The 27239-nt window shown below is 43.5% G+C and overlaps 1 protein-coding gene across 1 annotated transcript in view; it reads left to right on the top strand.

Moving 5' to 3' along the window:
* Positions 1-27239, top strand: part of PIGK (phosphatidylinositol glycan anchor biosynthesis class K) — a 528114-nt gene that overhangs the window by 50333 nt on the left and 450542 nt on the right. Inside the window, exon 3 of the mRNA XM_085602040.1 lies at positions 7431-7522. Within this exon, the coding sequence (XP_085458166.1) occupies positions 7431-7522 (92 nt within the window). The remainder of the gene's footprint in view (positions 1-7430; positions 7523-27239) is intronic.

Below are 27239 nucleotides of genomic sequence, written 5' to 3' on the forward strand. Positions count from 1 at the left end.
GCCTTCGGGTAGCCTTGCGCTATACAAGTGCCAATACAATACAATACAATACAATACATCAGTGTTAGAAAGGGGCATCTCTAGTTGGCAGAGATAGGCACCTTTATCCAAATAGGGACCCTTGATTACAGTCAGGATAAAGATGGATACACACTTTAGATAATCCCTGCCCACCCTCTGGTTAGCTTGGCACGAGCAGACGGACTTATCCCAAAGGCAATGTATAAAGTATTTGTACTGAAAACACACAGTGATGCAGGGATAATACCACAAATGGAAAACACACCAGGGTAGAAAAATAAAGTTTCTTTATCTAAACTCAACAAGACCAAAACAACAAAAATCCAACATACATGTAATAAGAATATGGCTTTAGAAAGGTTTCAAACAACTTGGTCCTTAGAAAACTATGGATGCGTGATTTCTCACAAAGTACCTGCAGATGCGTCAAAATTCAGAAGGCCAAACCAGTGTAGAGACGCGATGCGTTGAAAAACAAAGATGCGTCAGTTTCTCAGACCATGGGGATCAACAGTTCTGCTGCACGCAGGAGAAGTGATGCGTCGATTTCGGTCTGTAGGGGCTAGTGATGCATTGACTACAAGACGGTTCTGGTCAGCGGGTGGTGCGTCCAGAAAACGTGCCGCACAGGTACGATACGTGGAAATCCAGGATACGTCTGCAGTCGATGTGGCGTTGTTGAGCACACTGCGTCGTTTTTTTCAGCCGCGAACCCTCTATGTCAGTTCTTGCAGCGGCGACAGGCGCTGCGTTGGTTTTGGCAGCGGCATGACGATGCGTGGAGAATCTTCTCAGACAGCGGTGCTGCGTCGGAAAAACAGCCGCAAGAAGAGTAATGCGTTGATTTTCTTGTAGTTGCGTTGCTTTTCCAGATCCCAACAGCAGGAACAACCTCCTGAGGCCCAACACAGTCACAGGCACCTCTTGGCAGGTCAGAACCCCCATCACGGGGGACCAGTTGAATTTTTAGGGATTTGTGACATAATGTCATAGCTCCATATTTTTTTTTTTACCATTACCTGGCAAGAAGAATACTTTGTCCACCAACCCTTTATGTAATTTCACATATTCGCTCTCTGAAAGATGGGATTCTTGCAAGAAAGCAATCTGAACATTAAGCTTTGACAGATGCGTCAAGACTTTTTGCCTTTTGATTGGGGGGGGTATATACCTCTAGCATTTCAAAACACCATTTTATGTTTTTACAGACTTTTTTATATCGCGATCTTGACCCGAATCGGGTATCGGAGCGCTTTACTGTCGTGGCGCTCACTTGGTCCTCTCCTCGGGATGACGCTGATGTTATAGAGGGTTCCCCCTCCCATCCGTCCCCAGCCCGGATTGTGTGAATGACCCTCGGGCTCGGGAGACAGGTGGGCGAGGGACGGGGAGAGGCAGCCGGGATAGACACCTGAAAGAAGACAAGGAGAGAAGATTTAGATGCCACTCCTTCTCTCCCAGAGGCGCTAGATCTCCCCACCGGTGTCCCTTGTGTTACCTGCCTTGGTGTTTCTCTCCCCTGGTTGGGGGAAGCGGGATTCAGGGCTCTGGTCTAGTTCTCGGTCTCGAGGGATGAGGAGTTGGCTCCGCCCTCGTACTGGCGCTCAGGCCGTGAGGGACCCAAATGCGTCTTTTGAGTCTCTTCAAAGGCGCTTCCACTCCAGACCCAGGAATCCTTGGGGTCGAGGAGCGCCGTGGTAGCGGTCCAGAGGGGTGCTTCCTGCTGTGGATGGAGGCTTCTACCGCAGGTAAACGAAGGGCACTCGTTACCCCTCCGTATATAGCGGAGCAAACCGGAGCGGGGTCCGGAACCTCCGAGGTCCGTTTGGACACAGGATCTGGACAATGCTCTCACCTTTGGTGACGGGGTACGCCCGTGGAGAAGAGGGCGTTGCTGGAGGTGGAGAGCGCAGGACTAGGAACACAAGTTGTTCTTTGCTTCGGGGAGCGTGGGTCGGTGGTTCCGGTGATCCGGGTCGTCCGAGGATCAGGACGCTCGGCAGAGTTCTAGGAAGCGGGTCGAGGGCCGTTGGTCTGCATCTGGTGTCGGAAGCGAATCATTGGCGCCGCCTCCCTGCGTAGTTCCGGCTTTAAACCTGCCGCGCTCCCAATCACGTGGGGTGGCTCGGAGCCGCTATGCCTGACGGGAGCTGTAGTTCCCGCGTGCATCTCCCTCGGATCGTATTCCGCTCCGTTCTGTCCACGCGATCATGACATTTACATAGCACCAGTTGCATTACATGAGGACACATTCATTTTTGTTAGGCACGGGCTGATTAAGTGACTTGCCCAGAATCACAGGATGTTCAGCGTCATTGCTGAGACTCGAACCCAGTTCCCCATATCCGAGTTCGACCGCCCTAGCTGTTAGGCCAATTCCTCTCCATTGTCAAAACCATTGAGAAGAAACAAAATGAAGGATATCATCGGACATCATTTTTTAACATGATTAAAAAGGGCCAAACAAGTAATAAGGAAAATTACATAATGGAAAGGGAGTAATACGTCCAAAATGGTATAGGGAAGAAAAAATGAAGAAAAGGGTAGAACAAAGAAAAGGATGCCAAGAGAGAAAAATAAAGTACTTTGAACAAGAAAAAAAGGAATATGGCCCAAAAATGGAGAACATACCTAAACATATTTTGATGAGGGTGAGGGGGCGACCACATGTAAAAGACAGAACATGAGATCCTCAGAGGGGAACAATGCGCAAGGAGTGCGGTAGGATATGTAACGGGAGACGAATACATATACAACGAGAAAAAACCATGCCTGTAATAAGAGAAACTCAACCTAAATAACATGTATTGGCTATCAGCATTACAACATCATAAGGTTAAATTAGAACACAGTAATGAGAACACAACTATACAATCTTATCTATCAAGTTTAGGTATGAAACATGTGAGAATAAAGACAAAGAGGTATTTCGATTAATTAGCTAGTGTGGCGATGTCCATAGTCTCCGCTCTACATGTTTCAAGGAAAGCCTGTAGATGAGATGTCATGTTATTATTTGTGACTTTAATAAGACAAGGATGGAAGAGCCCAAAATTAGCTATAAGAGAGCGGAGTGTCGGTTGCATACTTAAAGTCTCTTTGCCGGTCTGCCATACTCTTGGCGTAGTCCTGGGAAAAGTAAATATTGTGCCCTGACCATGAGATATGTTTTAGTTGCTTGGCAGCGGAAATGACCTGAATTAATTCAGTGTACTCTAAAAAAAAAAAAAATATAGAATAACTCCTCAAAGCTGTTTAGAAGTAGTAGGAACCATAGAGGGATGGCCTAACCTATGTGCTCACTAGATATTAAGTGGTGGTCTCGCTGGTAAATTCAATAGCTGAGGTAAAAATGATTTCAAGAAAGAGAATGAGAAAAAATTTGGCCCTTCTGACCCTCTCAGAGAGACCATATATTCGAGGTTGTTCCTTCTATTGCAATTTTCAAGGTCTTTGACCTGTTTCTGTAAGATAGCTACCGCGTTTGGTAACAATTTACTGTGAGAGAGGTTGGTTGAAGTTTATTTGCTGCTCCGCTGTAGACTATCTCTGTTCTGTATGCCACTATCTGTTGCTGGTATATTGTAGCTTAGTATTGTCTTCCTCAATATAGGGTCGTCGTGCCCTGATCTCTCCTAGCTGAAGATCCAGTGAGACACTGGGAAGAGAATTTGTAGTTGCTGATGGTTCTTTTTTAAGTCTTTTGATTGATGCCTTGCCTGGATTAGGTTGTGAATAAATGGCGACTGCGGCAGAGGAAGAAGCAGAGGTAGGACCTTTGTGTGATTGAGTCTTCCATTGCGATATGTGTTGAAAACGCAGTAAAGCATTTGATGAATCTGCTTGGAGAGAGCTTGAGAGGCTGTTTTAGATTTTTTTTATCTGCCTATAAACTGGAGTTGATGGCAGAATAAGTGAAGTGTAGAATAAACACTGAAGGACACCACTAAACAGGAGCACAAGTCCACCAGAATAAGACCAGTCAGCTGAGGAGAAACGTAATGCAGCTGGAGGGGATATTATTAGATTCTCACAGTTTGGCAAAATAATGGCACGTATTTCATAGTGTTCATAGAAATTACCTCTGTCTGCCAAGCGCCAGGGTTATTACCTGGTAAAAGAAGTTGAAGAGCAGTTCAATTAAGGTGTGCCCATCCATTCCAAATGTGTGCCATTTCGGACACAAAATGGCAGAATGTGAGGTGTTCGAGTGCTCCACTGTGAGGTGCAGCTATAGTACACAACAGGCACTTGTGCTGATACGACTGGCATTTCTGATAAGGGAGGTTGCTGATGCATCACCGCTCAGTGCACCACCCGCTGGAGCCTCGCAGGAACACCACCATCTTGTTGGAGCGTCAAGCCATGACCCTGTAGTGGCCCATTGTTGATGGATCCTTTCTTTACCTTTCTTTATAAATTTTCAATTTTTGAAATACATGGATTTGAATATCATCAAAGCTTTTACAAGCCAAAGTTTTGCACATCGATTTAATGCTGGAGAGGTTTTGTATATATTAAGATTATTTCCACCTACACATCATTAATGCATAGCCATTCTAATGCTTTTTGAGAAAAGAAATTGTTTATTCATGTCTAGGTTGATTATAGCTAATGTGGGGCTGAATTTCAAAATGTCTAGTGTTTGCCATCTTGTTTGATGACGTGAGCATTTTATTTCTAACTAAGGTGGAGTTCAAATTGTCAAATGTGATGTACTTTTTCTTTCCCATGTGAAGAAAAGTTTTCTTTGTGAAATATTTTATTGACTAGCACAATTAATAGACACCTGCAGTGTGCAGAGAAGTTTGTGTATCTTATCTAATTACAGATAGTGTATGTTTGAAGGATGCAGAGACGCTGGTTAGTGATTAAACCATGAGGACCTATTGAGTGTATAATTGTATCATCTTGCTTTAACTTGATTGAACAGTCTTCTTGAGAACTGCTTGTTGGTTTTTAAATTGTTAGAATTTGTGTGTTGTTGTTCAGAACTGAACTGAGCAGCGGTCAGAATTGGAATAGAGCGGAGCAGGAGACTTTAGCGTACTCTATCATTGACTGACTTTCCAATTTCCTTATCTCCGAGGCAACCCCATGCTAGAGCGTTCCCTAATTTCTTTGACTTTGATAATTCGGTTTTCATATTTTTTTGAAGCATACACATTCTGATTAAATTTGCTACTAACTTGATTTCGCCTTCTAATTTTGAATAAACTTTCAATGTTTACAACTGAATATGCTTGTTCCTTCTTGTGGAGCCTAATGTGTTTCACATACTAATGAAAGTATTTGATTTGCTGACCAAGCTCAAGAGGGAGAGACCTAAAAATTCCTTAGGGTATTAACACTGTTCCCGGTCCATCCAGAGTAGCTCTTTATACCCTGCAAATTTGTCACTAAGGAAGTTGCTAAAAATGCTTTTTGCAGAAGATAATTCATTGAACAAGATCATGAGAGGAGAGCTAACAATATCTTTTCTTAATACGAATCGACAGCAAGGAAAACTATCATTCTATCCCTGCTGGGCAATAGGACAATCAATCAACATATGAAATAGTTGCGTTTTCGGAATTATATCTCCAATCGTTTCGAATTTAGTGATTATTTCAGTTTCATACTTTTTATCAAAGTTTAGTGCAATCTGAAGACTATCTGTTGTTGAGTGTAACTTGTTCCAGAGAGGGGCTGATATTTGAACTCTTCTTCATATGATACACCCACACTTTGTCATTTTAATTACTAAATCTAATTCGTTGTTTTATTTTATTAATGCACAATATAACAATGATGCTAATGCATTTGCAGATGTTAGAGGTAGAGAACATCTCCTGTGTGAGTAGTTATCAGACAGAAAGTTTGTTGGTCATAAGTATTTCCAGACGAGGCCAAATTATAAAGCGAACCTTATAATAATTGAATATCTCTTCTTTAGTTAGATGATAATTAAAAATAATGTATTTGAATAACATGACAGGATGACCTTGATGCGACTGGCCAGCCATAAACATCCTATGTTTTTTCCAAGTTGATCAGAACAGATATTTTTCTTGGCTCGTGAAGTTTGAGTTGTTATGTAAAGTAGAGATGCTAGTCTTTTCAGGTCGAGCCTGACCCAGCTCTTGCGCTGGTCTGGCGGAGACCTTATGTAAGGAGGGCTTCAAAAAATGCTACAGCTGGCTACAGCATGCAGTGCATGTGCGCGAGCGCGCGCTTGCACTGCAGGCTGTGGCCGGCGGTAGCATTTTTCCCCCCAGCTTTTTTCTTTGTAAAGAACTAGATGCTTGTTTTTATTTCTTTACTTTTGCTATAATCGGGCACCGGCGCTTTACTTTTAATGTTAAAAATAAAGCGCAGGTGCCGCTATTATAGCAAAAGTAAAGAAATAGATGCTTGTTTCTATTTCTTTACCTTTGGTATAATCGCGCACCGGCGCTTTACTTTTAATGTTAAAAAAAAATCGCCGGTGCCGCGATTATAGCAAGTAAGGAAATAGAAACAAGCATCTATTTCTTTACTAAGAACAAGCATTGGCATAGCCAATAGGTCTCGCTTTTGGGTCCTTATACGTATTTATGCAGCACAATTTCTTTGGTGCAACAACAACTGTTGCATGGCTAAACACTTACAAGGTCCCAAAGGCGAGACCTATTGGCTATGCCAATGCTTGTTTGAACTTGTACACCGCTTTAGACATGTTTGATTCAGTATAGTAAATTCTATTTTACTCCTCAAAGTAACTAAATTAGGAGTTCAAGTTGCCTGCAGTAAAAACTATTTTAAAAAGCAAATTACCTGAATAATGTTAGTATATTTGTATATATTTGAGGGTGTATGATCTGTTGGAATAAAACCATTGTCTTGTGTAAATGATTTATGGTACAACTTGTTGTCTGGAAATCCAAAAACTCCTAGAAATATTTAAACTTTCAAAACTTGTTTCTGTAATCTGGTTTTGGATGGGCCACATTTATTAATTTGCTAGCACTTTGTTTGTGATTCTCCTGTTTCAATACAATTGTTCTTTATTAAAGCGCTTCACTCTTTCTAAATTTAAATCCAACCTGTATACGATAATAAAAAATAAATCATCATTGTGCATCTCACTGTGCTAAGAGTGTTTTTTACTTGAAAATTGCATGCGACTGCTTGCTTTCTGTTGTTCTCATGATGAGACCGATTTGACAGTGTCGTAAAAGCTTAAAGCAGTGCACAACTCCCTACCTATTTATATTGGAGAAGTATTCACTTGACAACATGCTATGAAGGTGCAACTGTATATGTTGTATTTCACAAATCAACCACTCTTTTTTTTAAAAAAAAGTTAATTTGCCTCCCTGTTTGCAGTTCCCACTTTTGTGAAATAGTATTGTCTTATATGTTATATGCAAATATATTTGTTCTTGTAGGTTTGCACTTCACGTTTCTGGTTCAATTATCGTCATGTGGCTAATACGCTGTCGGTCTACAGAAGTGTCAAGAGGCTGGGCATTCCTGATAGGTGAGAAGTCAATAAAAAAAAAAGACAATGCATGCAAATGATATGCTTAAGAAAAGTAAATCTACTTTGAATGCTACTACAGCAATGTATTATTTACATGTATAAAAAGAACATGTGAACGTTTATCATTGTTGATTGTATGGACTGCTGTACTTGACCTGCTGGCAAAGGTTGAAATTCTTGCCCCAGGTTTATTTTTCGCCAGTGTAAGTGCCACTGGGGCAATCACAACATGGGCGATCCAACCAGAAGAGAGCAGCAAGGAGGATAAGCGCGGAAAAGTGATTTTCAAAGTTGTAGTACAAATTGCACTAGATGCCACACTTTTTTTTTTATTTCGAAAATCTTTTTTTTTTTTTATCAGTTGCTAAGTGCATGGAATTTGTTACAATCTTGTGCGAATAATTTGACACAACGTGAAGAAAAGGCACAACATCTTTGCGATCAAAATTAATAGCAAACAACAGTATAGGTCACTTAAGTGCAGTTCTGATTTAGTGAAAGTACTATCTTCATCAGTCACTCACCTCGTCCCCAAATCCCTCCAACCTCCGTACTGTAACCATTCATGTTTCGCTGTAAGCGCATCATTGGTTCCAAACTTTCTCATATTTTCTTGGACAGCCTCGACTTTGATAAACCAACTGCTCCGCTAGCTGACGCCAGTCTAGATCATTTTCCAATCTTGGATACTCCGGGCTCTGCTTGCTTTCCACACCCTCGCAATGTTTCTTTTAGCGACCCCAGCCACTAACATCAATCAGATCTTCAAGTATCTAGGCTACACTTTTTCTCCTGTTATGTGTAGTAAATGCCATCTGACATACAATGGTACCCTGAGACCCGTGACTTTGGACATAATTTGCACCACCCCTTTCCATTATTGCTGGATTATAAAGCATGCCCAGAGGATATGAAAGAAAGACCCCACCATTCCACACCCTCTAGCACAGAGGGCTGTGTCGTATTACCTCAAACCATGTAAAAGTGATCTCAAATAGTATGATCTATGTAGTATCCTTAACTGTATTAGACAGAAGCGAGCTCGTATGGCAGCCTATCTAGATGGCATGTGTTCTTGATCTTTGGAAATGTTGTTAGAGGTCTAAATTTTATTCACATTAAAATACTATTGCTAATATTTATTCCTTGATTAAATAACTGAAAGGCACGCTATCTTGATTGAAAGCTGAACCTGATGAACGTTTTAATGCTATGTAATTACTTACTTATATCAAAACAAACTTTATAAGGGCACTGAAACCTACAGCTCAGTAATTGGGCTGCATTGATATTATGCAAGTGTCTGAATAATTGAAGCACCTACTTTTTTTTTAAAGACCATACGGATGCTGAGGCCTGGCCAGCATGCCTCGGACCACAGCACAGCCTAAAATCAGTTTATCTACAATGTAAAAGCATATTACCCTTGTGAAGCATATTAACCTTGTGGTCATACCATCTGCAGATGGGCTTTTGTCATCCTAGTAATATTGTTTTAGATTGTTCTTGCTTCTAAAGTTTTGCGGTCTTTTCGAACAGTAAATAATAGGTGTAACTATTCCCAGCTTAATGGTACTCCATATACCAACCTCCTGTCACATCCGGTTTAAGCTTCAAGGGCTTTCCTCACTGACCCATCGGCTAAGAATGTTAATTTCGGTCACCACCAAGCAGAATTATGCTAGTTTGAAACCAATAAACATGGAAAAGCTCCCTAATCCGGAGCTTTTCTCAAAGCCCTCAAAACACTTGTTTTCCTCTCACCCTATTCTGGATATTTTCTCGAAGCCCTTAACACTCACTTTTTTCCTCTCACTTCTACAGTGGATTGATTCAAGTTCCTGAGGTGCAAGCAGCCACTGTCCCCAATACACTTTTGTACTATTTTATTTTTCTGAGAACTCTGTTGCCCTAATGTAACTTTGTCAAATTCTGAAGCTCTTTTTATAGCACACGTTTTTCCTGGTGGTTAGGTCAGCACTATATGAATCCCTCAATACATAATTAAATAAATAACAGAATGAACAACTACCTGCCCTGGTGTAACATAGCTAACACACTTTTCTGCAGCGAATATCAATGTAATTGTCTTCCAAATACTGTACAGCGAAGGCTATAGTCGTGTCTGCTCTCTAGTCTTGTTAGCTCCTTGTATTTCTTACTGTCTAAGAAAAATATAGTAATATTTATTGCATTTGCAAATCATCCATGAAATTTGAGACACATAATTGTTTGTTAAATGGTGTATTTCTCTTGGTACTGTTTACTTGGAAGGTTACATCAAGCATACCTGCTGGATTTTTTGTTTCGGTGATAAAGCTGTACTGTTTTGTCCTATGGAAATGCATTGTGGTGAATACCTGATTTCTAGGGTCAGAAAGAGGAGGCCATAGAAAGTGTGATAACATATTTTTGACAGACCATGCATAATTTATTGGTTCTGCCATACTAATTTTAGGAATTAACAGCGAATTATTATAATAATACTACCATTTATTAAGCGCGGACAGCTACCTCTGAAGAGGTGTCCCGGCACTGTAGCAACAGGTGAACAAAGAGTGAATAAATTAAGCTAGGATGAAAAGCCAGGTTGTGACTGCCTTCCTGAATTGAGTTTCAGAGGATATCTGTCGTAAGGAGTTGGGGAGGGAATTCCACAATTTAGACACCCCAAACGTAAATAATCTGCCACCCAGCCTGGTTTTCTTCACTCGAGGGGTGCAGAGTAAATTCTGGGAGCAGGATCTCAAAACACGTGACTGCGTGTAAACACCCATCCTCTGTTTCAGATACGCAGGGCATGATCCGTGAAATGCCCTGAAGGCGAGTGTCAGGGCCTTAAATTTGATTCTCTTGGCTACAGGTAGCCAGTGTAGGTCTCTAATATGCGGAGAGATGTGTTGCCAAAAAGGAACATGTTTGATTAATCTCTCAGCCGCATTTTGGACCATCTGGAGTTTCTTTACAAGGTAGGCCGGTAAGCCAGTGTAAAGGCCGTTGGCATAGTCCAGGCGGGCAGTTACTGTAGCGTGGATTACAGTCCTGCGGCAGCTCTCTGGCAGCAAATTAATAAATTTCCGCAGGTTTCTCAGGCTACGAAAACTGGTATCTGTGACCTGCTGAATTTGAGCCGAGAAAGATAGGTCAACCTGCCATTTTACACCCAGATTTTTTGCCTGGCCCGCAGGCGCAGGTGGTGGACCCATTTCCTCAGGCCACCATAGGGCGGCCGGCGGTGGCTGGGATTTGCCAAAAAACATCACTTCAGTTTTGTCGGCATTCAACTTAAGTTTATTGTTATTCATCCAGCCCGCAATGTCCTTTAAGCATCCTTTGAAGCACTTAAGAGTCTTCAGTCTGATCCTTAAATGGGAAGACCAGCTGGGTGTCGTCGGCGTAAGAAATCGCCTTCACTCCCCAGTTGGCTATCAAAGGAAATAACGGGGCCAAGTATATGTTAAATAGGAGCGGGCTAAGGACTGACCCTTGCGGCACAAAGGATTGCGAGTGGACTGATGTGGTTGTAAGGCCACCCTTTGAGAGAGCCGGTTGAGGAAGGACTTCAGCCAGGCCAAAGCGGAGCCAGTAACCTCGCTGGCTAGAAGGTGCTGAGTCAGTATAGCGTGGTCCACAGTATCGAATGCTGCAGAGAGATCCAGGAGCACAAGCATAGCTGAGGCTCCTGAGTCCAATGCCATTCTAACTGAATCAGCTACCTCCAGTAATGCAGTCTCTGTACTGAACCCTGCACAAAAGCCGGATTGGGTATAGTGCAGGATATAGTTATTTCAATGAAGTTGGTCAATTGCTGCTGCACTACCTTTTCTAGCATCTTTGCAGGGGCAGGTAACAGAGAAATAGGTCTGTAGTTGTTCAGTTCCCCCGAATCCAAATTTGGTTACTTTTTTAGGGGAAGTAGAGTGGCATGCTTCCATAAATCAGGGAAAGTGCCGGAGGAAAGAGGCATTCCAGATTGTAGACAGCACATGGCTCGGGATTAGCCAACTCTTTCCACAATATGGGGGGGCATGGGCCTTCAGGCGAGCCAGACTTGCATCCCTGGATCACTGCCACTGCATCCTCCTGCGAGATGGGGGCAAAGGCGGAGAAGAGAGACAAGGGTGCATGCCTAACTGCCACGTCGTATTTTGATGTAGTGGTAGTGGCTGCAAAAGAGTTATAAACGTTGCTGATTTTATCATTGAAAAAGATTGAAATTCTCTCGCACAGTGCCGTCGATGACTGGGCATCAATGACCAGCTCACGGGGTTTGAAGAAGGAGTTGACCACCTTAAAGATAGCTTTTACTGGTTTATCAGAAGAGTCAATACACTTGGCAATGTGATCTCTTCTTGCCTCCCTCATGAGTTTGCATAGCCTTTAAGGATTTCTTATAAATCATTTTGGCAGAGGCGTCATAATCCACCCTCCAGGAACGTTCCAAGCGCTTGCACTTACTTTTCATAGCCCTAAGTGACTCCGAGAACCATGGGTCCGAGGGGGTTTTCCTTATAGATCTCGTAACTCTCACTGGTGCTGACGACTCTACTGCGGCGGCAATCCAGTCATGAAGGGCCAGAGGGTCTACATTAGGGTCAAGGGATAGGGGCGGTTGGCTAGCTAATAAAATCGGGCTCAAGTATGCGGCTGTCAGCTTCTTCCAGTTCCTCTTTAAAAAGTATCTGGCACTTTCAGCTACGTCTGGCTTAGCCAGATTAAAAGAGAAAAAAATGAGAAAATGGTCTGACCAAACCACCTGGTATGGCTCTTCAGTTTTCATGGACGAGATATTGGAGAATATCAGGTCAATGGTATGGCCAGCTTTGTGGGTAGGGAATTTCACAAGTTGGGGGCAGATTCGCACCTTCCATCAAGGAGACCATCTGCATTGCTGGGACACAAGTGCGGTGTAGGAGAGTGGAATCTGACTAATGGTTGCCCCCAACTTTTTGCCTGGTATTTGAGTGGTTTTTGACTAGTCTGGCTGGGATCCTGCTATCCAGGACCCCAGCCTATCTGCTTTCTCTGTTAAACGATGTGAGTACCCTAGGTACCAACCAATTGGATGCTGAGGGTGCCCTGCCAGTCCCTTGTAGATGGTACCCTAGGTACCCAGGGCATGGGTCCCTCAGTAGGCCTACCAGGGCTGCAGCACTTATTGTGCCACCCTGGGACAGCCATACAAACTGACACCACCAGACCACTACTGTAGTCTGGGTAAGGTGGTGCTAGCACCCCTTACAGGGATATGTACCCTATATCCCACCCCATTACAACACATAACTCTCATAGGTCACTCCTATAGCAGGCCTTGGTAATCCTACAGGGCAGGGTGCTGAGGTATGTGTGAGGGGGGACCCCTACGTGAGTAGGGCCTCTCTGCAACCTTCGTAAAATCGTTACTGGGTTGTTTGTAGTGTAGCCATACCATATACTCTTAACCGCATTATAAGTCTATTGCGATATCGCGATAACTTGAGAATGGCTACACAGAACCATATCGTGTTTGGTGTCAAACATGTAGGAATCATACCCCCAGTCCAGCCATGGGCATGAGGGTACGATTCCCCCTTGCTAGAAGGGCGATATGGGAAAAGCGGTAGAATTTAGACACCAAGTGCAGAAGTTTCACAAAATGGCTACTGCCCGCCACCTACACGACCCTGGCTGGCTGTTGCTGGGGAAAACCCCAGTCTCGCCAGCTGGACAATAGGGCTCCTGTGGCAGAGAGGTGCTAGCATCTCCCCAGACAGGATAATGTGGATTGGAACAGGGTGGGTGCACCAAATGTCCTTTCAGAGTTGCACGTAGGCAGCTGCATAGACCTAATTCTGCATACACCGCTTGGAACCGGTTCAGGGGCATCCTGCCCCTCGCCCAGGCGGGAAACGCACAAAGAGGAGAGGGTGTAGCCACCCTTTCCCGCCTCACCAGCCATTGGTGGACACTACTCTGGACACTCCCCTAATCTTGGGGATAAAGGTGAATAACGTGGCCCCAGGGCCTCAGATTAATTTGGAACTTCACAGAACCGACCTTCGACGAGCTGCTGCCCAGCTGACTGAAGCAATCTCCCTTGGGATAAAGGAGTTATCCCCCTGCTTGGCAGGCACCTGAAACACTGCAAGTGACCCGGTTGGAACTTCGCTGCTCTCACGAACTTCGACGACTTCCAGAACCCTTGAGGTGGGTTTCCAGCGCATCCCAGAGGCCAGTGAGTGTGCTCAACGAGTTTGGGCACCGTTGACCGCGTGACTGAAGCAATCTCCCTTGGGATAAAGGAGTTATCCCCCTGCTTGGCAGGCACCTGAAACACTGCAAGTGACCCGGTTGGAACTTCGCTGCTCTCACGAACTTCGACAACTTCCATAACCCTTGAGGTTGGTTTCCAGCGCATCCCGGAGGCCAGTGAGTGTGATCAACGAGTTTGGGCACAGTGGACCGCGTGGGTGCCGAGATCCCCAATACCCCGAGACCCCGGCCACCTCTTACATAGCACACGACCCTGACCAGTGGGGAAGTTGTGCTTTGGCCCGTTCACGAGCCAACCACTCTACAGCAATTGTGCCAAAGACCAGCGCCTTAGCCCCCTCCGGTGGCCCGTGGGTGCCCTTTTACGCACTTCAAATTGCCGCCTCCCGTGGTCCCTTGTCTCTCGACTTGTGGGCCCTAGCGGAGGTCTATCTTTGAAAACAAGAGTTCCCCTGGTTGCTCCAGGCCTGCTCTACAGTCTCCCCGAAGGAGACCTCTCTCAGACCTCGTGTGTCTGCACTGTAGCTGATTTGTTTATTCTTCGTGGGTTGCGGTTGCCAAGCCTTAGTGGATCCAATCCGGACACTAACACCGCAGCGACCCTCATCCGACGTGGGACAGTCGCCCTCCGGAAGCTGGCCTTCCTTGAAGCCTCCCGGAGCCCGTGGCTGCAGATCCAAGCAACAGCACCTCTCACCTGAAGCATCCGACATCGAAGGGCTCGTTGCTTTAAGCCTCCTGGTCACTTTGCCGTGACCCAGACTCTGTCCCCTCTGCTTTCAAGTTCTTCTCTACATTCTTCATATCTTTGATCTTCACGGCATCATCGACGCTTTTGGCTAGCAGAACTTTTGACTATTTTCCCATTGAAAATCAGCCCGCGACCCGACAGCAGAAACGACCTATGCACCCGGTTTCCCTGGGGCAGGTAACAGTGGTACCTCGGTACTCTCGGAGTTGTGGGCATCTCAAAAGCTTAAGTCTAAAGCTGTATCTTTGTACTCCTGCTAGAAGTATTTTTAATCTGTTTATTTCAAACCGCGACATTCTCCATAGGCTAACATTGCGATCCCGATAGCAGCTCTTTGCACTGCATGCGTCTCCCCTGGGTCCCCTTCCTCATAACTGTGGGTGGATTCCGAAGGGGCAAGCGATCCTGAATGCCCTAGGCATTGCCTGTAGAATTGTCGTGGTTCTTATACCACTATTTTAGAATATGGTTTGGTCCCCCCCCCTGGGGCCCATTGATTTCTCTGCTATTTATTGTGTTTATAAATGCTTGTTTGAAGTGTAACTTTGCCACTAGTCACATAAAGCGACTGTGGGATTCTTTCTAGAATAAATACATATATTTTATATATATACCTGTGTTGGCTACTCTTTCATTTGGTTATTCAAGAGGTTATTATGGTAAAACAATAAGCTTAACACTCCTTCAAGACTTAGCCTGAAGGCTGCTCTCCACAGCTACCACTAGGATAGCTTTCTTTAAAGGTTGTCTTAAACCTATCATCAATAAGAGTCGAATTGGACTGGTGCAAGGTGTCCCTATAACTAGAAACAGCATATGCCAGGCCAACTTCTCACATGCGGTCATTTACGTGCAAATTAAAATCCCCTAATACCGTAAAATTAGACGATAGAAGGGATTTCTGTGCAATGAAGTTGCATAATTCCAGGTGTATATCAGGTGGACAGTCAGGAGGCCTATATATCAGCAGACCTGAGAAGGAGGTAGAGGGGCCAGTATGGATGCAGACATTAAGGCCCTCAACCATGCCCATGTTCCCCAATGCTGAAGAGGCTATGTCCCAGGAGTCTTTAAAGACAATCGATACTCCTCCTCCCTTTTTGTCTCCTGCCCTATTAACGTAGCATAGTTTAAACACGGAAGGCAAAGCTAGTGCTACTGTAGCAAGGGTGTCATCCTTCAGCCATGTTTCAGTTAGAAACAAAACCTCCACCTCATTTCCAGCCAGTAGCAGCCACAGATCCTCAATTATAAGATTTCACATTGTGGAAAATGCTTTTCTGTACTTCAATTTCATGAACCATCTTTGAGACAAAATTGGTTTCGCTTATGAGTTTCTTATGACAGTTTGGTTAGTGCCCCAGAATCTAAAAGGAGAACACACTTTCTGTAAATTAACAAATAGTTTCCTCATCCATATGAGGAAAAACGATTGATATGCTGAAAGATAGATTGGCTTCCAACAGCAGATGTGATTACTGATAGTTCTGCTGTAGCTTCGGCACAGAGAACAACTAGAATGCTAACATTCATCACAACTACAATGTACTCCTGAACGCCATATTGCTGGGAAAAGGTTTGTTGCATTTAAAGCCCTTCACTTTATGGTTTGTCTTTTAATTGATTTGCAATTCAAAAATATAACCACGTACATATAATTATCATCATATAATGCAGTGACTGTAAAGCGCAACCCCAACAGTGTGTGCCCAGTTGGTAAGTAGCACGTACATGAACTAACAATTAAGTGAAGAAAAAGAGAAAGAAAAAGGGAAAAAAAACGGTCCCTCCTCCCCTTCCCTCTGCTCCCCCCCTTTCATGCTCCATGTCCATCACCCAATTAGAGCAGAAAGGGTAAAGGGTGGTAAGGGGTTATGGGTATGGGTTTTTAGTAATTGTTGATAATATATTATAAAGGGATAAAATAGTTCATGAGAGTGAAATCTACCTATACACTGCATCCTTTGTCCACCTCTCTCTTCTTATACTAACCATCCCCGCTGGCACTTACTATCTCGTTAATTTTAAATTAGTAACAACTTGGAAGAGTAATAGTTTTTTTTATCTTCAGTTTCATTGCATGGGCGTATATTTTTAAAAGTGCAGACGGATCTCCTATTTAAAATGATTTGTGCTCCTATGAGTACCGAAATTCTCAAAATGAGTTTTGATGATCTGTTTTTCTCTTTACGTTTCCCACTTCCTATTAACTGTAGGTGCACCCCGTGCATGAACATGTTCTGGTTTCAAAGTAATTGTCATTGTGAATTAAGTATACAGCTTTAATAAAATATATTTCAAAATAAACATTTACTGTATATGGAAAAGTCTCTTTGCAAGCCTTCTAAACAGCAATTTTTAACTGTAATCCATTAAAGCCTATTTGAAAATGAGTAATATTGTAAATCCCATGAACAGTGGGACAACTATTTTAAAATACAGTGAACACTCAATCAATCAATCAATATCCTTTATTCGATATTTAAAAAATATCATAAAAGTACAGTAATACATTAAGAGAAAACATCATTTCAGTACATTCTTATTACATTTACAGTCCCACAATAACATTTATCAACAGTTCATTAAATTTTCGCCCCTGGTGTTCCTCAATCTAATTGCAACTTTGATAAAATTCATAATACAAGCCAGTGTTAATGGGTTTTCAGACCTTTGTAGATATAAAAGAGCGACCTTGGCATGTCTGAACTTCATTTGTTTCAAGATCCTTACTAAAAAACTACGCCTAGGTACCGAATAAAGAGGGCATAATAAAACAAAATGAAGGGTATCCTGCGGAGACTTATTGTCGCAGCCGCAGGTACCCTTCTGCTCAATTGTAACAGTAAAACCAAATGGGTCAGCCAGCAGGTGGTGTAAAAGATGAAGCCTAAAACGGGTAATTAAAAACCTATCCTGTGCATTATACATAAGGGCAAGGCACGGTTCCATACCTTCTACTGTCTTTACCATGCTATGAGCACGCACCGTGAGCTTACTTTCCTCAGTAGCCGCTCTCCGTGCAGCTTGCTTTGTATAAAAACTTCTTTGAATTCTAAGTCTGTCCTCTGGAGTTATCATAATGGGATTAGAGAAGAGGTCCTTACAACCCAATCCCTCCAGGACGGTCCTTGCGTAGTTCAGCCATAGTATGCTCATTCCCTTCTCTCTATCCATGCAATCTCTTATTATTTGTCTGCTCAAACCTGCCTCTGAGTTAGACCAGATTTTAAGCCAGGCCATAATAGGTCTGACCTTAATCAGGTCCTCCATATGTGCCCTTCCCAGTTCAGCATGGGTAATGTAGGCCGGTGTACTTTGGGAGGTTTGGAGAATCTTTCTTAAAAATTTATTCTCTTCAATCTGTAATTGTTGAGTACATGTAAAGCCCCAGACCACTCTCATGGAGTACACAATGTTCACAATTGGGAACACTCGAAATATATGATAGCAAAATATGGAAAGGGACGTTTTTGGGGACTAGTTTATTTCAGGAACTTGTAGCATCAGAGATGCGAGCCCTTTTCATGAAGATTGTCATGCTACTGCCCAGGAATGGGAATGATTCTAAAACTATCTTTTTTCAAGCAGCACATTCTCTGAGATAAGTGAATACTATTGATTCTATATGAGAGACTTACAGTTTAACAAAGAGCACTTTGGGGAATACGGTGCAGTGATTTGTGAAATAATAAAGTAATTAATCTTGTCTCGGGTACTAGCTATGAATCTCCTGGGTAGATATTGACCAGATAGAGGCCAATGAGAATTGAGCATTTTTAATTGTTTTTTGTAAACCATTTTTATTACGATTTTGTGGTGTTTTACATTGGCAAATACATCATGTTAGGTAAGGAAGCAATCAACAACCGATAGTCTCATTACAGCAGTGTTAGAAAAAATACAAAGTTGCAGGAATTATTAACATAACAATTGATGCAAAGAGTAAAATGGTAGACATTGCCGGGAAAACAGTTTCTTGCTTTTGCTTTGTATATGAACAGAAGAGAAGTGCAGTGGCTCTTTTAAAACTATGAGTGATCAGTCATTGAGCTGCGTGCATCCGCTCAGTGTGTTACTGTAACTTGATTTACCGTGAGTATCCTATTGGGATTGGAGGAACCCAGTAGGGAGTGATAAATGAAGCCTCTGTCAACTAGTGGGGAAGGCTGGAGATTGGGGGAGAATATGGGGTTGAGGGAATAACCAGATAGAGACACAAGAGACTTCACATGGTTGATGTAGAGAGGGGTTAATGGGGATGTGGCCTGATGGTCTCCGATAGCGATTAGGAGAGCCCACACCGGATGGCGCCTCGTTTGACATGTTCCGATAGCACTAGGGGGCAAGGGGAGTGGAGAGGCAGGGGGATTTGTTTAGTACACGGGGGCGAACGGGGCTACGCAAAGTCAGAGTCTGGGACCGTTATATACCATCAGTGACTCCAGGGGATTAGGGTACTCCAGGGGATTAGTGGTCACAGGGAGGTGGGGAGAGGAGGGTCCTCCTCGGTCAGTTCCTAAACTGTATAAGCATGGTATCCCACGCTGCTGCTGTGGGGCATCTGCATATCTGCCGGGCTTCCTCCCAGCATAATGGGGAGCTTTCCCCTTCGTCCCAACAAAGTACGGTCCTGTGCCACTGGGGAAGGGCTCTCCATTGCATGGTTAGGAGGCGCTTGGCCAACAGGAGAGCAAGGTTGGCAAAGCATACCCTCACCTTGTAATGCTTCCTCCTAGGGAAAATGCCTGGGACTGTAGCCTTCCTGGAGTTTAATGTTATAAGTTCTGTGATGTGGCCAGTGAAGCATGTATGGCATGCCAGAAACGTGCTCTACTCGGACATGACCAATGCATGTGTTGGAAGATGTCCGCTTGGGCATGGCATCTGGGGCAGGTGAAATTGGCCTTGGGGAACATGCGGTGTAGCCAGGAAGGTGTGAGATATGCCCTGTGGAGGATCATTTATTGGATGTTTTTAAAAAGAGCATTCAAGGAGATGGTCTGGAGGGACTGTGGAGCTTTAGATCATTCGGTGTCATTGAGAGGTCAAGCCAGGTCTTCTTCCCAAAAGTGCGTCAGTGGGGTCCTTGTGGGCTGCCTGATGGTTTTATTTACCTATGTGATGAGGTATCGTCCCCTTCCCATAATGAATAAGGGATGTATCACCGTGTGGGTAGGTGGTTCTAAATCTGTTGCACCCACAGCAATCGAAACGCCACTAGCAGCTGTCTGTGCGTTAAGAACTGAATTGGAGAAATGTCATAATTTTGGGGTAGTTGATGTAACGTGGGGATCTGGGCATCATGAAAGAGATCACCCACTGTGTCTAAGGAGTGATCTTGCCAAGCTGATAGCTGGTTGTCAGTGAAGGGCCCTAAGGTTCCTGGTAGGCCCTGGAAAGGGATAGCGGGAGAGTAGGAGTGTACCTGTTTTGTCAGCTGGGAAAACCTGGTTAGGCAATGCCGGGCAACCCACACGTGGAGGGACCAAGAGCGATATGTCCTGATGATCGGGTAGAGTTTGGATTGTCTACAGCTATCTGATGTGCAAAAATGGTTTTAACTCCAGTTGACGCTTTAACACCTTTATGCTCATTTACTTCACCCTGCTGCATATGAAAGACTTTAAATTCATATGCTCCTATTCCAGCAAAATGGCTTTCAAGAGTGCCTTATTTTTGTGATACAGAATGTTAGCACTTCAATTGTTCATTCGAATTCTTTAGTAGAGCTACAGTAGACAGACCACAAAGGAGTCAAATGACAGACTCTCATTTTGGAAGCCCATGATTCCCTCAGCATGCCATACTTTTTACTGACGTGGATAAGGAAGATATTTAGGAATTGTCAGAAACAATTTCCTAGGTCCACAGTGCCAGCAGGAGTTGCTGAACTCAAATGCGGGTTTGTGGCTTTTTACTGCTGCTGTACAAGGGTCTGACCTACTATGGAACCTGGGTAACTGGGACAGCACTTGACTCTGTGGTAGCATAAGGCAAGCAGCTCAAGGCTCTTTGAGGGGTAGGTAGGTAGGTGTGAGACATACACAGACACAAGACTCAAAGTGCTAACAGTAACAACAATAAGTTGATTGTCCAGTCAAATACTTGCTTTTATGAAAAAAGTGGCATTTAAAAACGATCACAGAAAACATAAAGGCAACACAATAAATATCCACAGTCTGTTTGTCAGTACACTAGCATTATCTTGGGTGGTATCCCCAAGTCCCTCTGTCCCATCTAGTGAGGCTGATTATTCCCCATTCTATACTGGAGGCGCCTTTCAAATTGGCCTACGCTAGTCCACATGTGATACAGTTTAAGTTTGACCTTAAGTGTCAATTTCAACAGTGCTATGCGCAGAATTTGTGCAAGTGCCCAACAGGCCTGCTGCCTTAAACAATTTTACCGGACCCCATGGCAAGTGCAGGAGGACCAGGACGCCTCTCTGTGGGCTCTGTTCTTCCAATACTGAAGCTCCGTGACCTCTTGCAGTCATTCCTCCAATGACATGTCGGGCCACCTCAGTCTTGAGGCAGCCCGCATTGGTGTTGGGCGACCATTTCTGAGGCTCCTCGCCAATCAGTAAGTTTTTTTCACAGCAGTCTGGGCACGACTATCCAGGGCAACAGCCTTACCTCCACAGTGGCCCCCTCCTGGCTCACAGGGGTTACCAACTTGATCTACACAAGGGTGACTGTCCTTACTTCCCGGGGGCCCCCTCTTGGCATACGGGGGTCCTGGTCTAATGATGTAAAGCAGTCCCTACCAGATGTCTCGCACTTCACGCATCAGGATCCCCGCTGGGTCTTGCTCCCTCCACATGCTTTCCTTCTCCTCCTCTCTGGGTCTACTAGTCTTGGCAGACATGCAGAAGGCTGATGCTCCAGGCTCAGGACAAGTATTCTGGGTGATGGCTCCTCACCCAGCAGGGAGGCTATCGGACCTGGAGCCCTAGTCCTGGTTTCAGCAGCTAGACGTCTTGGTGGTCCTATCTACCACTGATTAGTGCTGTTTATAAAGTGTCAGACTTATGCACCCTTATTGTCCAAATCCAGACGCAAATGTAATTTGTTGTCTGGCCCATCGAAATTTAGATAGTGAGTGTTGAGTCCTTTGAAGTTCCCTCTCTTGTACCCTGTCTTTTATCATGGGGCAGTCTGCCACAGCAGACCCACAACACCGGTCATGGGAGTAATTGTGAATCACACCTGTCCACCTCCAATGAAATATGCGTCATTAAGGTTCAAAGGCCTATGCCTTCCCCTCTTTCATGATTCCCTGGTCTTACAGTTCCAACCTTATCAGTCCCACGATCTCCCTGACAATGAGCGCAGGTCCCATTGACCAGTACATTTTCCTGGAATAAAAGTGACCCTTTATGTGCAGATAGGATGCTCTGCTCCCCTTCCTCCTCTGTGTATATTCCCACCCCAGCCCTCAGGAATGTTATCAATCCACTTCTCGCTTTTTGGAGGTTGCAGTTTGCGCTTCCACTGGCTTTTCCAGGGACTGGTCTTCCAAAATGGAACCCACAGGCACACATGCATCCCAGCACACATATGCAAGTATCGCAGGCTGTCTGGGGACACAAACCTTCACCACATAGGCCAAGGGTGAGTTAGATATCTATCAGCTGAACTTTACATGAGTGAGCCAGCAGGCACCACTCCAGTGACACAGATAAAAAGGCCTGTTCACATTGCTGAGCACTGCTAAACACAAAATGGGTATGCTGCCACCACCTCAATCCTGTTGCTTAACTTCTTGTAAGGGCAATAGCCCTCTACCACTATGAGGGTAGAGCTTGGTGCGCCCCTCCTAATCTAACCAAACTGCCTTACTGTCAGACAGACCTAGGTCATGGCATACACATATTATCTGTTTTAGCCAATAACCAAAAATCAGTACCAGGGATCCAGATATTCATGCAGCTGGGACAGTCAGGGCAGAGGTACCTGTCCGTCATCATGCAAGGGACATTCCGTCCCAACAAGAATTTATTAAAAATGTTTGCTTATTTGGCTTTCCGGGGCTTCAACCATGGCTCTAGAGCAAAACAAACCACCTCATTTTATTCATTTACGTCAGTCTCATACAAGGAAATTATTTCAATTTTACATCTTTTATTCCAAAACATAGCATTCAGAAGAAATCCTTCTGAATTTCGGTGCCCTTATTTTAGCTTTTGAAGCACCTTCCATAATGTCCATGAGAAAATCATGAGCGGATATGTTTTTCTTTCTTTCTTCATCAAATTAGTGGTTATTATGAGTTCCTTGGAAATAACATGTGAAAATTAGATTTACCAGGCCAATTTTCACAGGTTAACCCAAGATTCCACCCAGACACATAGCCTCCTTGAACAAGGTGAAATCTCTGGGTGGATTATGTCTGTGTAGCGGTGTTCCTCATAAACTCCTTATTCTGATGAGTCAGGTAACAGATATTACCAAGCCCATCAGAATTAATTTGTCACTCATAATGAGGGCCATGGTATACCAGCTGAATGGTTGTAAGGTCTTAATGGTGTAGACCTTTTGTTCACGAAGACAGGGCCATCAGACTCTAGTAGTAGCAAAGTGAGAAGCTCCCGGACTGCTCTGGCACTTATGTCAGAAGCCTTTGACTTAAGTTGATTGAGGAAGCGCATGATGGGGAGCAGTTTCTATGGATAGCTGTCCATCACTGAAAATTTCTTTGTATGAATTCTAGATTTTAAGTCTCTGCCAAATTGTATACATGATTTTCCTATATGATGGCAATCTGACCTGCTGCACATTAGAACATGTTTTGAGGCATTCAGTTCCTTGCCAGTCATGCTGACCTTATTCACATAACTATCTTCCCAACGTGCTACTAATCTCCAGTGAAGTGATAGTTGCATTCTCAGAATGTTACTGGCTCTCTGATCTACGAATCAACTAACAAGTTGCCAGTTCAGTTCTGGCAGCAAAAATGACCGTCTAGCCATCATTTTAGACTGGGGTTACAGAACCTGGGGGTTCTCTTTGACAGTTCATTAGCTGGCTGGTGAATCGTTATTCCACTCTGAGAAATCTTCTGTATCTTCCTGTCAATCGCCATTGGCCATTTATGTGTTGTCACTTGAATGCTAACTTCTTAAATATGGAAAAGTGAATAAGTGCCTCTTTCGTTTACTGCAGTGACCATGGTGCCTCAATGGTTGTGACGGACCACTGGTCCTTCTCATATAGGGTTGAGCCTTCCAAACTGTCCCTGACCAACACTATGCTCCCACTTGAATGCTCATTTGCAGGGCCATCCCCTCCTTGCTGGCATTCTTCTTGATTCACTTGCATCTTTGACTGTTCACTGTGTCTTGTACTGATGGCTTCCACTTTGGGGCCACAAGTATAGTGTCATTGATGTGCCACTCAAACATGGTCTTGGTAGATTTTAGGGTAATGCTATGGGGGTGTTGAGGTAGTTATGCAGAAATTTATGTAAAACCCATTTGAAGTCCTAATTTTGCTTCACGCATATTCTTGGGGTTTGATTGTAAGTCCTTATTAATTATTCCACCTCCCTGTTAGCTTGTGGCCAGCTAGAAGTGATCTAGAGGTGTAGATCTTGTACATGGTATAGACAGGATTGAAACCCATGACTGTGGAAATGAAAGATGGATCACTATCAATGTTTGGAATGACCGCAATGCTGTAGTCAGATGTTTTTTCCATTGTTGGTTGAACACATGCCAGTGCTGTAGAGAATGCTATTTCAGCTACAGGATACTTGATTCAGTCTGTGAGAACTAGGCGCTATAGTCTGTCTTGACATAACTTGCACTCACCACTGCCTCCTCTATGGGTTAAATACAGTTTGAGGATAGTAGACCTTTTCTTGCAGCTTTACCTTCGTTGTTGCTGTCCCTTGATGGCCTTTAAGAGTCCACTCCTTCTTTGTTGTGCTCAATTAGTGGTGAGGCGTGTTTCGGCTTTCACTGTCTTGATTTGTATTCCAGAAAGGAATATTTTTAATGAATCGCTCTTTTAAGCTGCTATTTGTGTAGGCACTTACATTGAGCTGTACCGTCATTTACCTTCTATAGCGATATTGCCATGGGGCACTCTGTCTGAGCCACAAAGGTTGCATGTTCTTCTATGTCCTTAGATTGCAAGGTGGCAACATAGATTGTTTAAAGACCACAGACAACCTGTACTTTTTTGATCGAGGAGACCATTTCAATGCGCGATGGACGTCATTGCAAGGTGCCTAGAGACAAAGGTTTTGGATTTTATGGTCTGTTATTTGTTGAAAATTGTGTCCAAATAGCTACAAGTGGAAAGTTAACACAACCCCGTTTTATGGTGAGAGCCTCTTTCAGTTAGAGATTATCTTGGTTTGGTGTCAGTCGACGCGCTGCTTGCAAATGTAATTTGGGCCCAGCTGTCTCAATGTTTTTCCTGTGTGAGTAGTACTCGTAGGCAACCTGGAACAACTGACTACGTTATTTTCTTTGGATAAAAATACTTAATTGTGGAATGATGATGTATAGCATCTTTTGTCACAATGATGTGTGGCAAACTAAGTTCCACAGGACAGAGCTTTCATCAAGTGGCAAAGTGGTTTGGTCAATGTTTCTAAGTTTGGGATGAGCCTTCTGCAGTAGCTGTTCATGCCTAGGAAGCTACAGATTTTCAACATATTTCAAAGGCTGGGCATTTTGGATGCCATCAGCATTCTGAGTGCCAATGGTCACTCCTTGATTTGAGAAGACATAACTGAAGAACTAAAATGAATTCTAACTTTCACAAACTTGTTCTTTTCTATGTTTATTGTGAATCTACACTCCGTGAGCCTTGAATCATGGCGTTTAGTTGATTGTGGTCTATGATGTTTTTGTTACATATACAATATGATTGTTGATATTGATTACTCAGACATAGGCTTCCAGGCTGGCATTGTGGAAGACCTTTACCTCCTAGGAGATCTACTTAAGTCTGGAAAACTCAGTAATGTAATGGCTTGATTTATAAAGGATCAGATGGTTGTAACCAGCACCACCTAATAAAGTTGAGGTCAGCAAGGATTTAGTAATTTGTTGGTCTTAAATGTATTTCAGAAAAACAATACTCTGAAATCTAATTCATGTTTGATCACAAAATCAAGCAAGCAGCAAAAATATTCTAAGTGCGAATTTGCAGTTTCAAAAGACCAGTGCTTCACCATTGGAGCATAAAATGATAAATTCACTTTGAATTTGACCTTGTTTTATACATTTTCTATCATGCAAGAAGTGGAGAACAAAACACATGGTACTAACCAAAACTTCAGATAGCTGCTAATGAGAAAGTTTCTAGCATTTCTCATGGGGAAAAATATGAGAAGACCATGAAGTTTCTGATACAGTGGGGTTTGGTGGAAAAGCTGACTTCGCTAAATATGCAGTTCTCGCTTGTCTATGCCATCCTCAAATCAAGGCCCCACTTACATGAGCAGTAAGGCTAAATATACACTGTAAACATGCAGTGAACAACATCTGAATGCTAGATGGCAGTACATTTAAAATGCATGTTAATTAAGAAGGGATGTGATAGTACTTTGAGCAGGCCTAAACATTAGTTCACCGTTTTGTCTTTTAATTGCTTGGTTGATAGCCTCATGTACATAAATATTTGGACTGCCACTGGTTGTTTGGTCTTGAATGTTGGCACCATGTTGGTCTAGAAACTTTCTTGATGATGATATTGAGACTTTCCAGATTCCGGAGTGCTGCTTCCTGCAGAAGTCTCACATGGAGTGCTGCTATCTTCAGTTCCTCACTGTGTTTGGGTTGATGATAATTGTCAGTGTGTAATGTAATGGTTTTTGCTTTGAGGCAATCCAACCTCTTGAAAAGGTGGGCCCGCTCTTGAAGTGCATCTTCTTTCTAGAACCATTAACGTTGTTTGCAAAGAATTTTAGTCCCATTTCTTCAGCTGTAGCATAGGTGAGCAGCATGCCCTTTCCTTTCTCAGTCTCAGATATTTTGGCTCAGATGGTATCATCTCATTGGCTGATCATGGGTATAAATGGATCTGCAAGTAAAAGTGGTGTCGGCCCTCCACAAGTGCACATTGTGGTCTTGGCATTTGCTTTGGCATAGCTGTATCTCTTTAAAGTGTTTGACTGACGCGCATCAGTGAACATGATGGAAAAAGACAATCAGCAATGTAGTTGTCAGTCCTTGAATCTGGACTTTGCACTTTGGGGAGTGTCTTCTTCCTTATGGGTCGCTGTCTGTGGGAGGTCTCAGAGCGTGTTTTGATGATTCTTCAATTTTCAGTTACTGGTTGGAACCACCTTCCTCTATAGGTATCTTCCTCACCACCCACCCATAAGAGTGTGAAAAGATTCGGCTTACTGCAGTTTGCATATGTTTTACCCTGAGTGTTGTATGTGCTTCAGCACCTCAGTATCCACAGTTTATTCTCCTTTGAGTGCTTCCACTCTTGTGTCCGGCTCCAAATATAAAATGGTTGTCTGTATCTGGAGTTGATGAATTCTGATTTAATGTGGCTTGTTTCGCTCTGTCTTACCCATTATCTTGGGTATGACAGACTTTATATGCTCTGCTTAAACTTTGGATTTGCTTGTGTGATCTCCCAATTAGTATCAAAACGAGAGGAATCTCGGGTTGTGCACAGAATCAGATTACAAAGAAGGGCTGACTCCCCATAATCTGTGATCATATTTGCAGGTGCTTGT

The sequence above is a fragment of the Triturus cristatus genome, chromosome 4_2, assembly GCF_964204655.1.
Source record: "Triturus cristatus chromosome 4_2, aTriCri1.1, whole genome shotgun sequence".
Classification (NCBI taxonomy): domain Eukaryota; kingdom Metazoa; phylum Chordata; class Amphibia; order Caudata; family Salamandridae; genus Triturus; species Triturus cristatus.